General features: G+C 43.7%; 1 protein-coding gene across 1 annotated transcript; it reads right to left on the bottom strand.

The window, feature by feature from the left end:
* Positions 1-535: 535 nt before the first annotated feature.
* LOC145006632 (uncharacterized) lies at positions 536-11444 on the bottom strand. The gene is made up of 5 exons (XM_078965712.1): positions 11254-11444; positions 10643-10830; positions 10331-10543; positions 9684-10234; positions 536-1237 (listed from the first exon to the last, which is right to left on the bottom strand). The coding sequence occupies exons 1-5, from the start codon at positions 11442-11444 to the stop codon at positions 536-538; spliced, it is 1845 nt and encodes a 614-aa protein (XP_078821838.1).
* Positions 11445-12141: the final 697 nt, after the last annotated feature.

The raw sequence follows: 12141 nt of genomic DNA, 5'->3' as shown, positions 1-12141 counted from the left end.
AAAGGGCATAGAGGTCGGTCATAAGAAGGTCCTCCAAGATTTTAAGTCCTTAAATAGGGCTAAAAATCCCTCAATTAGGGTTTGCACACTGCATGGTTACGCCCTGCGTAGGGCATAAAACCCATGTGTCGGTTTAATGAATTATGCCTCGTGTAGTTATCAATCTACGCCCCACGTAGACCCTTAATTCCAAAAAATATAAACTTTAAAAATCAAAAGGAAATGTACCTGAGGAACGGGTGTTACAAAAGTTCTCTTAAAATTTTCTAGTAGAGGTCTCCCAGGTCATGGCACGAAGTGTAGTCTCGGTGATAACAAAATCCAAAGCCTCTCACCACTTAAGGGCCTCACCATCCAACATGGTCGGTCCTGAGGATTCAAATGCCCAGGACGTGGTGGAAAAAGGGACCTTAGGCATTAACGTGTAACGAATTAAATTACAAAAACTGATTTTTTTTTTAAACGACGATAAACTTTATAGCAATAAACATAGCAAAATTATAGTATTTTAATGAGTAATTACATGTCGTAACAGCTAACCGACGACCTGTAAAGCTCTCCAAGCATTCTTGATAGCAAATTGATTGATCAAATATTCGTAGTCTATACTCTCTAAGATTATCATCACCAAACCGCTAAGTCTTTCTTGGGTTATCGTCGAGCGTAAGTAATATTTCAAAAACTTCAATTTCGAGAAACTCCTTTCTGCAGATGCCACCATTACTGCAATAGTCAACAATATTCTATATGTAATGTATGCATTTGGGAAATAATCAAGTTCTTTCAAAAACTTCAAAACATCTACATGGTTACTAAATTCATTGCTTTCCAATGTCTCAAATAATTTCAACTCCGTATAAAGTTCATCGGCATCAATATCTGATCTTTCTTCAAACTTGAGTGATTTTTCAAGATGATCACAAGACAACTTAAGATCTTTATCTTCTATTCCCCTCCAATTATAAGGAAATAAAAAACCAAATACTTTTTCATACTCTTTGAATTGTTTAAATCTTGTCTCAAGAGAAGAAATATCTTGATCAACAATGTATAAGAAATAATTAACTCTAAAATTCTCTTCGGTTGTAAATGAAACTTCTTTGCTACTTGAACTCTCATCAAACCTTTTTTTCCTTTGAATCAAGCCCTTTTGTGGAAATATTGGATCAATACCCATTTCAATAGCAATCTGCTTCGCTTCCTCAATCACTTTTGAAAAACCAGTTTCTCTATAATCCTAAAAGTACCCAATCAATATGTTTATTTCCGAAATAGCATTATCAAGATGCATATCCTTTGACTGTAAGTTTTTACTCACAATATTCATGTAACAGCCCGAAATTTCAGGTATTTCTTTAAATTATTTTTGGGGCACATTTAGGAGGGGACTCGGCGAGTTGGTGCATGACTCGCCGAGTAGGGCCATGGTCTTGGTCGCAGTCGCAGATACGCGACTGGACTCGACGAGTCCAAATAGGGACTCGGCGAGTCGACGCTGATTCAGCTGAACCCTAGCCGTTTCATTTCTGAATCGTATATAATGATCTTATGGCCGTCTTGTCGCGTCTTTTGGCCGATTGAAGATACCTTGGGAGTTTGTGGGCATCTGGAGCAAGAGTGAAGACTAGAGGAAGCTTGAAGAGATTGTTAGACAAGGAGGGGCAAGGTGGTGATCAAAGGAATCGAGTATTGGAAGTTTGGGGCACAGGGAACACGTTTCCAGGTAACCTTCGGATCAAAATCTGTAGCTTTTACGTTGTATGCGAATTTAGGGTTTAGGAAACCCATTTAAGGAATTGTTAGATTATCCTATTGTTATAAGTGTTTAAAAACCCCTGTAATAGTATATGTGAAAGTCCAGGAAGCCCCATATCTATATACTTCGAAATCATGCGAAATACAGGAGGCAGCGGATTGACTGCATGGCTAGGACTCGCCGAGTTGTTCTTCAGACTCAGCGAGTAGCTTGAAGATTCACTAGGACTCGCCGAGTTGTTCTTCAGACTCGGCGAGTAGCTTGAAGATCTACTAGAACTCGTCGAGTCGTTCTTTAGACTCGGCGAGTGGGGTCGGGGTGCCTATACTCGCCGAGTTGCCCTTTTGCACTCGACGAGTCTGGTCAAGATTGACCGTTGACCTGTATGTAACTTAGTAGGGTCAGTTGTCTTGTTTGATAAGATCATTAATAAAGGTATGTGGTATTATAGGGAACCTGCGGATTAGCGGATCGAGTGCGAGTAGCTCGAAGGGTTTATAGCTTGCATACTACGAGGTGAGTCTTCTCACTATACTTCACCCGGAAGGGTTTGACTGCGAGACCGGAAGGTCGTATGTGTTATATTTATGCTATGTCTAGAGAGGTAGATGCTTATATGTGATGCATGCTTATACGGGCCGGAAGGCGAGACTTAATGTGATAGAAAGAACGGTATGATGTACGACTTATGTGTTATGTGCGTTATGTTACATGTGATATGTTTTATACTACTATGGGCCGGAAGGCAAAATACTATGGGCCGGAAGGCAAATTAATAAGGGCCGGAAGGCGATATGTAACGGGCCGGAAGGCGATTATGTTACGGGCCGGAAGGCAATGTTATGTGGACCGAAAGGTCCGGGCCGGAAGGCGTATGTGGGTAAGTCGTATACTGGGGAACTCACTAAGCATTTATGCTTACTAGTTGTTTTTATGTTTTTCAGGTACTAGTGACGACCGTGGGAAGGCGTCGGCGTGACACGTACACACTGCCACTGTTGAAGATCCTGGAGATTTATTATTTATACTTTTGAAATAAACTCGGAATAAACCCTTTTGTCGAATAATGACGTTTTGTTTTAAATGAAAAATTTATTTGAAAATTTGAGCTGTTTCAATTTTTGAAAATTTGAGCTGTTTCAATTTTTGAAAATTTGAGCTGTTTCAATTGGTATCAGAGCCTTGGTTTGAGGGATTCGGGTGTACTTTGGGGTGCAACTGAACTCAGACCGGGGATTTGAGGAAAAATCTTTTTAAATAATAAGGACAACATTTTATAAATGGTAATGCGGTAAAACAAGGATGGAGCAGTGTGTACGAGCAGCCAGCGCCCGAACGGTAAAGATCCCCAGAATACCTTACAATGTTATGTGATGCACTGGATTATGAATTGTTATGCATGCTAGAAGACTAGGTATACATGATAGGACTAAAATTGCCTGTTTTGTGATGCCTTAGTCTAGGGAGATGTTTTTATGAGATACTTGGTAGCGTGCAAGTAGATAGTGCATACTAAAGGTAGAGTACTCATTATTCGGGATTTGGGGAGGAAGAGTTGGGACTAATACTGATGCGGTGTGGTCGGTAGTATTGGGCCCGTACTACCGAAGACACTGGATCGGTGGAAGACCCAAGTAAGAATCCCTGGAAATCGGAGACTGAGTAGGGCGCGTATCGAGTACAATTGTACTTGGTGGAGTCTCTGATGAATTTATGTTATATTTCAGAGACATCATGGTCATCACACGCAATGGGGCAAGTTCGAGCGGTGCGAGTGACGAGGAGATTCGGCAGATTATTCAGGAAGAGGTAGCTGCGGCGGTCCGGGCTGAGATCCCGGAGATGTTTGGGTCTATTAAGACCACGCTGATGGAGGAGTTTGAGGAGCGGTACGCCGCACTTACTGAAGCTGCAGTTGCTGCCGCTACCGCAGCTGTGGCTGCTGCCAGGCCGCAAGGGGGTGATTCATTACTATTCAGGGAATTCAGCAACACGAAACCCCCTGAATTTGATGGGACTCAGGATCCGATTGCAGCTATGAGGTGGATCTCCGACATCGAGGGGTGCTTCTATACTTGCTCATGCCCGGAGCACTTGAGGGTACGGTTCGCCTTGAACCAGCTCCGTCTGGGAGCGAAGGATTGGTGGAAGTTCGTGACGGCGAACTTCACTCAGGCAGAGATTACGGCGGTGACATGGGAGAGGTTTACGGAGATGTTCAGGGACGAGTACGTTCCCCCAGTAGAGAGGGAGCGATTGATTCAGGAGTTCTTGACCCTTAAGCAGGGTACTGATTCCGTGGCAGTGATCACACGGAAGTTTCATGAGAGGGCAATGTTCTGCCCCGAGCTGGTATCTACGGAGCAGTCGCGGATGAGCCGCTATTTGGGTGTTTTGAAGAGGGAGATCAGGGAGTTTGTGTCGAACTCCACCTATCGTACTTTCACTGAGCTTCAGGCGAACGCCAGGAAGCGCGAGATCGAGTTGGAGACTCAAGCGAGGGAGGAGGCTGAGTCTCGACAGGTGGATCGACGACCGGCCCAGTCTCAGCCAGTAGCCAAGCGGACTAAGTTTGCTGATTCGAGGATGGGAGGTTCGAAGGGTCGCACTTGCGCGAAGTGCGGCAAGAGTCACGAGGGGGCGTGTCGAGCTGGTGGTTGCTACAAGTGTGGCAAGGAGGGACATATTGCCAGGGATTGCCCTAAGGGGTTTATGGTTTGCTTTCACTGCAACCAGACAGGCCATCGGAAGGCCGAGTGTCCGCAACTTCGTCAGGGAGCTACACCTACTACCCGGACTACTGAGACCCGACCGGCGAAGGTCGAGGCCCCGAGGGCTCGCGGGAGAGCCTTTCAGCTGACTGCGGAGGAAGTCCGCGCTGCGCCCGATGTTGTGGCAGGTATGTTATCATTCACGTATTTACTTAAAGGTCGAAATGCTATGCTTATGTTAATGTATGTGTAGGTACTTTCCTTGTGAACTCTATGCCTGCTCTAGTGTTATTTGATTCGGGTGCGAGTAGATCGTTTGTATCGTTAGCTTTTAGTCAGCACATCGGCATTAGTCGTGAGCCGTTAAGTTGGCCTTTGAGCGTTTCTATTGCGGCTGAGAGGGTGATTTGTGCTACGGAGGTTCTTCGGGGATGTGTACTAGAGATCTTCGGGGTCGCGTTTCCGATTGACCTAATTCCTATCGCGATGGGGGATGTCTGTGTCATCGTAGGCATGGACTGGTTGAGCCGATTCAGCACTGTCATCGACTGCGAGCGTCAGCTGGTGACTATACGAGACCCTAGTGGGGGAGTTCTTACGGTATACGGCGAGGGTACCCGTTCGAGATCAGCTTTTTGTTCGGCCGCTAGGGCGAGGCAATGCCTACAGCGGGGATGTAACGGTTTTGTGGCGTATGTGATGGATACGCGGGAGAATTCCGAGAGACCGAAGACACTGAAGGAGGTTCCAGTGGTGTGCGAGTTCCCAGATGTTTTTCCCGAGGATTTGCCGGGAGTACCTCCTGCGAGGCAAGTAGAGTTTGGTATCGATCTAGTTCCAGGGGCTGCGCCTATTGCGAAGGTGCCTTATCGTCTTGCACCCCCAGAGATGCAAGAACTGTACTCGCAACTTCAAGAGTTGTTGGGGAAGGGATTTATTCGGCCGAGTAGCTCGCCGTGGGGAGCACCGATTCTGTTCGTCAAGAAGAAGGATGGTTCACACCGGATGTGTATCGACTACCGGGAGCTGAACAAGGTGACGGTCAAGAACCGATATCCGTTACCGAGGATCGATGATCTATTCGATCAGTTGCAAGGGGCATCTTGGTTTTCCAAGATCGATCTGAGATCAGGGTACCATCAGGTAAGAGTGCGGGATGAGGACGTCCAGAAGACAGCCTTTAGGACGCGGTATGGGCATTACGAGTTCGTGGTGATGCCTTTTGGGCTCACCAATGCCCCAGCAGTGTTCATGGATCTCATGAACAGGGTATGCAGGCCGATGCTGGATCGGTCTGTGATTGTGTTCATCGACGACATTCTGGTGTATTCGCGGTCTAGGGAGCAGCATGAGGGACATTTGAGGGAGGTCCTTGAGGTACTGAGGTCGGAGAAGCTATATGCAAAATTCTCCAAATGTGACTTCTGGTTACGGGAGGTTCAATTTCTGGGGCACGTTGTAAATCAGGCAGGGATATTGGTCGATCCGGCCAAGGTGGAAGCGGTGATGAGTTGGGAGGCACCGAAGTCACCTTCGGAGATCAGGAGTTTCCTTGGGTTGGCAGGGTACTATCGGAGGTTCATTAGGGACTTCTCCAAGATCGCGGTGCCACTCACCAGATTGACCCGGAAGGGTGTTACATTTTCATGGGGACCCGAGCAGCAGACTTCCTTCGAGACACTTCGTCAGAGACTGTGCGAAGCCCCAGTATTAGCTCTTCCGGAAGGGATGGAGGACTTTGTCGTATATTGCGACGCATCGATTTCGGGATTGGGTGCAGTGTTGATGCAGAGGGGCCATGTGATAGCCTATGCATCGAGGCAGCTGAAGCCTCACGAAGCGAGATATCCCACGCATGACTTAGAGTTGGGGGCAGTAGTGTTCGCCCTCAAAATTTGGCGTCACTACCTGTACGGGGTTCGTTGTACCATATACACGGACCATAAGAGTTTGAAGTATTTGATGGATCAACCCAACCTAAACATGCGTCAGAGGAGATGGTTAGACGTGGTTAAGGATTATGACTGTGAGATCCTATACCACCCAGGTAAGGCTAATGTGGTAGCTGATGCATTGAGTCGTAGGGCGGAGAGTACTCCGTTGCGGGACGTATGTTTGAGATTGACGGTGATGACTCCGGTATTAGATGCTATTCGTGGGGCACAGGCTGAGGTTGTGAAGTCTGAGATGCAGAAACAGGAGCGGGTCGTCGGGTTGATTTCAGAGTTCGTTACGGATGGGCGGGGACTTCTGACATTTCAGGGTCGGATCTGGGTGCCATTCGTGGGCGATACGCGTGTTATTTTGATGGAGGAGGCACACAGATCGAAATTCTCGATCCATCCCAGTGCTACGAAAATGTACCTGGATTTGAAAAAGGAGTACTGGTGGCCTTGTATGAAGAGAGACGTTGCCTGGTTCGTTGAGAGGTGTTTGACCTACCGTAGGGTTAAGGCCGAGCACCAGAGACCGCACGGTAAGTTGCAACCCTTGGAGATTCCTGAGTGGAAGTGGGATCAGATCACGATGGATTTCATCACCAAATTGCCGAAAACTGCCAGGGGAGTCGATGCGATTTGGGTGATTGTGAATAAGCTAACAAAGAGTGCACACTTCCTTGCCATTAGCGAAAGTTCATCAGCAGAGAAGTTGGCAGAGTTATACGTGAGAGAGATAGTATCTCGGCATGGAGTGCCGACCTCGATTGTTTCGGACCGCAATGTACGTCTCACTTCCAGGTTCTGGAAGAAATTCCATGAGGAGTTGGGTACTAAGCTGCATTTCAGTACCGCATACCATCCCCAGACCGACGGTCAGAGCGAGCGGACGATTCAGACATTGGAAGACATGCTTAGAGCGTGTGTGTTAGACTTCGGGGGTAGCTGGGATGCGCATCTGCCGTTGGCTGAGTTTTCCTACAACAACAGCCATCATTCGAGCATTGGTATGCCACCTTTTGAGTTGTTGTATGGTAGGAGGTGTTGAACTCCCATTTGCTGGGGAGAAGTGGGACAGAGAGTGATGGGCAGTACAAAGATTGTACTTCAGACGACCAAACAGATTCAACGAGTGAGGCAGAGGTTATTGACCGCCCAGAGCCGACAGAAGAGTTATGCGGACAGACACCGGTCCGAGCTCGAATTCCAGGTCGGCGACTTCGTTCTCCTAAAGGTTTCTCCTTGGAAAGGGGTAGTTCGGTTCAGGAAGAGGGGCAAATTGGGGCCCCGGTTCATAGGTCCATTTCGGGTAATTGCAAGGGTAGGGAGGGTAGCTTATCGGTTGGAGTTGCCAGTGGAGCTGAGTCAGATTCACAATACCTTCCACGTATCACAGTTGAGGAAGTGTATAGCCGATGAGGCAGCAGTGGTTCCGTTAGAAGATATTCAGGTGGATGCGAGCCTGAATTACACCGAAAGACCAGTAGCTATCAGGGATCGGAAGATCAAGGTTCTACGGAACAAGGAGATACCTCTGGTGTTGGTTCAGTGGCAACATCGGAAGGGATCGGAGATGACTTGGGAGCCGGAAAGAGAAATGCGGGAGCAACATCCGGAGTTATTCGCAGAATGAGACTTCGAGGGCGAAGTCTAGTTCTAGTGGGGGAGAGTTGTAACAGCCCGAAATTTCAGGTATTTCTTTAAATTATTTTTGGGGCACATTTAGGAGGGGACTCGGCGAGTTGGTGCATGACTCGCCGAGTAGGGCCATGGTCTTGGTCGCAGTCGCAGATACGCGACTAGACTCGACGAGTCCAAATAGGGACTCGGCGAGTCGACGCTGATTCAGCTGAACCCTAGCCGTTTCATTTCTGAATCGTATATAATGATCTTATGGCCGTCTTGTCGCGTCTTTTGGCCGATTGAAGATACCTTGGGAGTTTGTGGGCATCTGGAGCAAGAGTGAAGACTAGAGGAAGCTTGAAGAGATTGTTAGACAAGGAGGGGCAAGGTGGTGATCAAAGGAATCGAGTATTGGAAGTTTGGGGCACAGGGAACACGTTTCCAGGTAACCTTCGGATCAAAATCTGTAGCTTTTATGTTGTATGCGAATTTAGGGTTTAGGAAACCCATTTAAGGAATTGTTAGATTATCCTGTTGTTATAAGTGTTTAAAAACCCCTGTAATAGTATATGTGAAAGTCCAGGAAGCCCCATATCTATATACTTCGAAATCATGCGAAATACAGGAGGCAGCGGATTGACTGCATGGCTAGGACTCGCCGAGTTGTTCTTCAGACTCAGCGAGTAGCTTGAAGATTCACTAGGACTCGCCGAGTTGTTCTTCAGACTCGGTGAGTAGCTTGAAGATCTACTAGAACTCGTCGAGTCGTTCTTTAGACTCGGCGAGTGGGGTCGGGGTGCCTATACTCGCCGAGTTGCCCTTTTGCACTCGACGAGTCTGGTCAAGATTGACCGTTGACCTGTATGTAACTTAGTAGGGTCAGTTGTCTTGTTTGATAAGATCATTAATAAAGGTATGTGGTATTATAGGGAACCTGCGGATTAGCGGATCGAGTGCGAGTAGCTCGAAGGGTTTATAGCTTGCATACTACGAGGTGAGTCTTCTCACTATACTTCACCCGGAAGGGTTTGACTGCGAGACCGGAAGGTCGTATGTGTTATATTTATGCTATGTCTAGAGAGGTAGATGCTTTATATGTAGTGAATGCTTATATGTGATGCATGCTTATACGGGCCGGAAGGCGAGACTTAATGTGATAGAAAGAACGGTATGATGTACGACTTATGTGTTATGTGCGTTATGTTACATGTGATATGTTTTATACTACTATGGGCCGGAAGGCAAAATACTATGGGCCGGAAGGCAAATTAATAAGGGCCGGAAGGCGATATGTAACGGGCCGGAAGGCGATTATGTTACGGGCCGGAAGGCAATGTTATGTGGACCGAAAGGTCCGGGCCGGAAGGCATATGTGGGTAAGTCGTATACTGGGGAACTCACTAAGCATTTATGCTTACTAGTTGTTTTTATGTTTTTCAGGTACTAGTGACGACCGTGGGAAGGCGCTGGCGTGACACGTACACACTGCCACTGTTGAAGATCCTGGAGATTTATTATTTATACTTTTGAAATAAACTCGGAATAAACCCTTTTGTCGAATAATGATGTTTTGTTTTAAATGAAAAATTTATTTGAAAATTTGAGCTGTTTCAATTTTTGAAAATTTGAGCTGTTTCAATTCACATGGTTTAATACTTTATACCACATAACAATTGACAACAACAATTCAAAGTCACCAAGTTCTTTTTCTGCTATTGAAGTTGCTTCACTTTCAATTGCAGCATCATTATCTTTTTCTCTAACTTGAAGTAAAGTTTCCCGTACATCAACAAGTTGCAGTTTAATAGCCTTTACACTCTCAACCCGACTTTCCCAACGAGTTTGACACAATGATTTAAGACTCCAATCTTGAACATTATCTTTCGAAATTTCCCACCTCTTTGCAGAATTTGCAAAGATAGTATAAATGCGTTGGATGAGTCCAAAAAAATTCTTTCCTTTAACACATTTGTTATCCATATCACATAATGTTAGATTAAGAGAATGGAAACCACAAGGAGTGTAAAATGCTTTAGTATTTAGATCTAAAAATCTCTTTTGCACTCCTTGGTGTTTTCCTTTCATGTTTTCTCCATTATCATAGCCTTGACCACGCATATTATCAATTTCAAGACCAAGATACTTTAACTCCTCAAGTGTAATATCAAATAGTCCTTTTCTGGTGGTATCATCAACATTCAAAAAACCTAAAAATGACCCATCGACGGTAACATAATTATATGATAACTTTAAATACCTCATTATTATAATCATCTGTTCTTGGTGACTTGAATATGGAGTACAATCAAGTATGATTGAGTGGTACTTTGCTTCCTTTATCTTCTTGATAAGTTCTTTCTTAATTTCTTGAGTTATCAAAAGTATTAGTTTGTTTTGGATTGTGTGCCCAAGATAATGCTCATGAAGCCCTTCACTTGTGATCCGGCGCACATGTTCTTTGATAACCAGGTCAAACTCTTCCAACATTTCAAAGACACCCAAAAAAATTTCATTACCTGTTACATATAATTAACAAATAAGAAGTGGAATCAGTAATAATACTTAACGAAAAGGTATTTGGTGTAATTGGAAAAAAATATAAAATTTATAGTTACCTTGTTGATATAACTTTTCATTTGATCCACATAATGCTAAATTATGTTTAGCAAGAAACTTCACTGTTATAATGATTCTCAAAATGACTTGTTTCCAATAATCTCTTTCTTTCTTGAATTGATCATATTGAACTTTATCGGTTGTTTCATTCAAGTTCAACCTTTTTCGCATATCAAACCACTTATTCCTATTTGTGAGATGATCCAAGGAAATTTTGTGTTCTTTAACTCTATTAGTAACATGGTGCTAATATGAATACCCTTCATCACCCAAATTTCCTTTTGAAATCCCTTTTCGAAACACTTTACAACAGAAACAAAATACTTTGTTAAGCTATTTCGAATATACTAGCCATTATCTATCACACTTTTCCAAATTTGGTCAAGTTCTTGTATATAATGCTGCAAAAAATCGTCTACCATTTTTATCGTAGAAACCAGACATAATGGTAGTATGTCTTTTAGGACCTTTCTCGAACAAAACTTTTATCTCCTCATAATTAAGTTTTTCCCACTTTCTTGGATCACATATATCAACAAGCTCTTTAACAGGATCTTGCTTTTCTGCCTCTTCTACTACTATTTATACGTGCTCTTGCTCTTCAACATGCCGTTCAACATGATCTTCAATATGATCTTCAACATGATCTTCAACATGCTCTTCAACATTCTCTTCAACATTCTCTTCAAAAAGTTTTCTATGGATAAACTTATCTAAAGAACCAATGTCGTCCTTTCTCTTTTTTTCATCTAGTTTTCTCTTTTTATGTTTTTGACTACTAGATGGTTGTTTAGACTTCATCACTACAAGTTCAATAATCAAGAGTTTCGACTTTCAACATTTATTAACATAAGATATTATGATTTGAGTGATTTCTCATAATTTGATGTATGATGTATGATTTCATCATTCACTAACTATAGTCTGATGACATTCACTTTCTGATTCAATTTCAATGGAATAATTTACAATATAATTGTAATTCAAATTTTGATGAGTAATTTTGCTAAGTAGTCTAATTATCTAATATGATACTATGGTTCAAACATTTAATATTTCAAAAATAAAACAAACAATTAACATAACTGAAGTCTGAATAACTTATAATCGAATGATGAATTATTTATGATCGACTGGAAGTCTGGAACAAAATAAAACAAGAAAATTGTGGAATAATTCAATAATATCGTTGTTTCCCTTCTCAGTTCTCAATTCTCACCTTCTACGAATTTGAATGATTATGAAAAGAAATCTGAAATCTAAATGTCATTGCATGTTGTGGAGTAATCGAGTGTCCCTGAATGATGGATGATCGAATGCCCTTCTCACATTTCATGACCTCACGGTCACATAAAGTCGGAAATCACAAAATATCGACTTTGTTGACAAGTCGGCATAATTGGGTCTATCTTCGGAATGGTGCACACTTGATGGACTGTTGGAGCTAAGCATTTAGGCTTGGAATTTTAATTACACATAATATAAGTAAAAAATGGGC

This window comes from Lactuca saligna, chromosome 7 (genome assembly GCF_052625555.1).
Source record: "Lactuca saligna cultivar CGN05327 chromosome 7, ASM5262555v1, whole genome shotgun sequence".
NCBI classification, from domain to species: Eukaryota; Viridiplantae; Streptophyta; class Magnoliopsida; order Asterales; family Asteraceae; genus Lactuca; species Lactuca saligna.
Note: the sequence above shows the minus strand (reverse complement) of the source record. Positions and strands in the feature narration are given on the sequence as shown.

Bases quoted from the DNA above. Each gene is read 5' to 3' on its own strand.
- LOC145006632 (XM_078965712.1), bottom strand. From the start codon at position 11,444: ATGAAGTCTAAACAACCATCTAGTAGTCAAAAACATAAAAAGAGAAAA. The intron at 10,831-11,253 runs GCATGTTGAAGA...TCTCACAAATAG, and splicing joins ATTGAAGATCATGTTGAACG to GAATAAGTGGTTTGATATGC. The intron at 10,235-10,330 runs GTACTCCATATT...GGTCATTTTTAG, and splicing joins CCACTCAATCATACTTGATT to GTTTTTTGAATGTTGATGAT.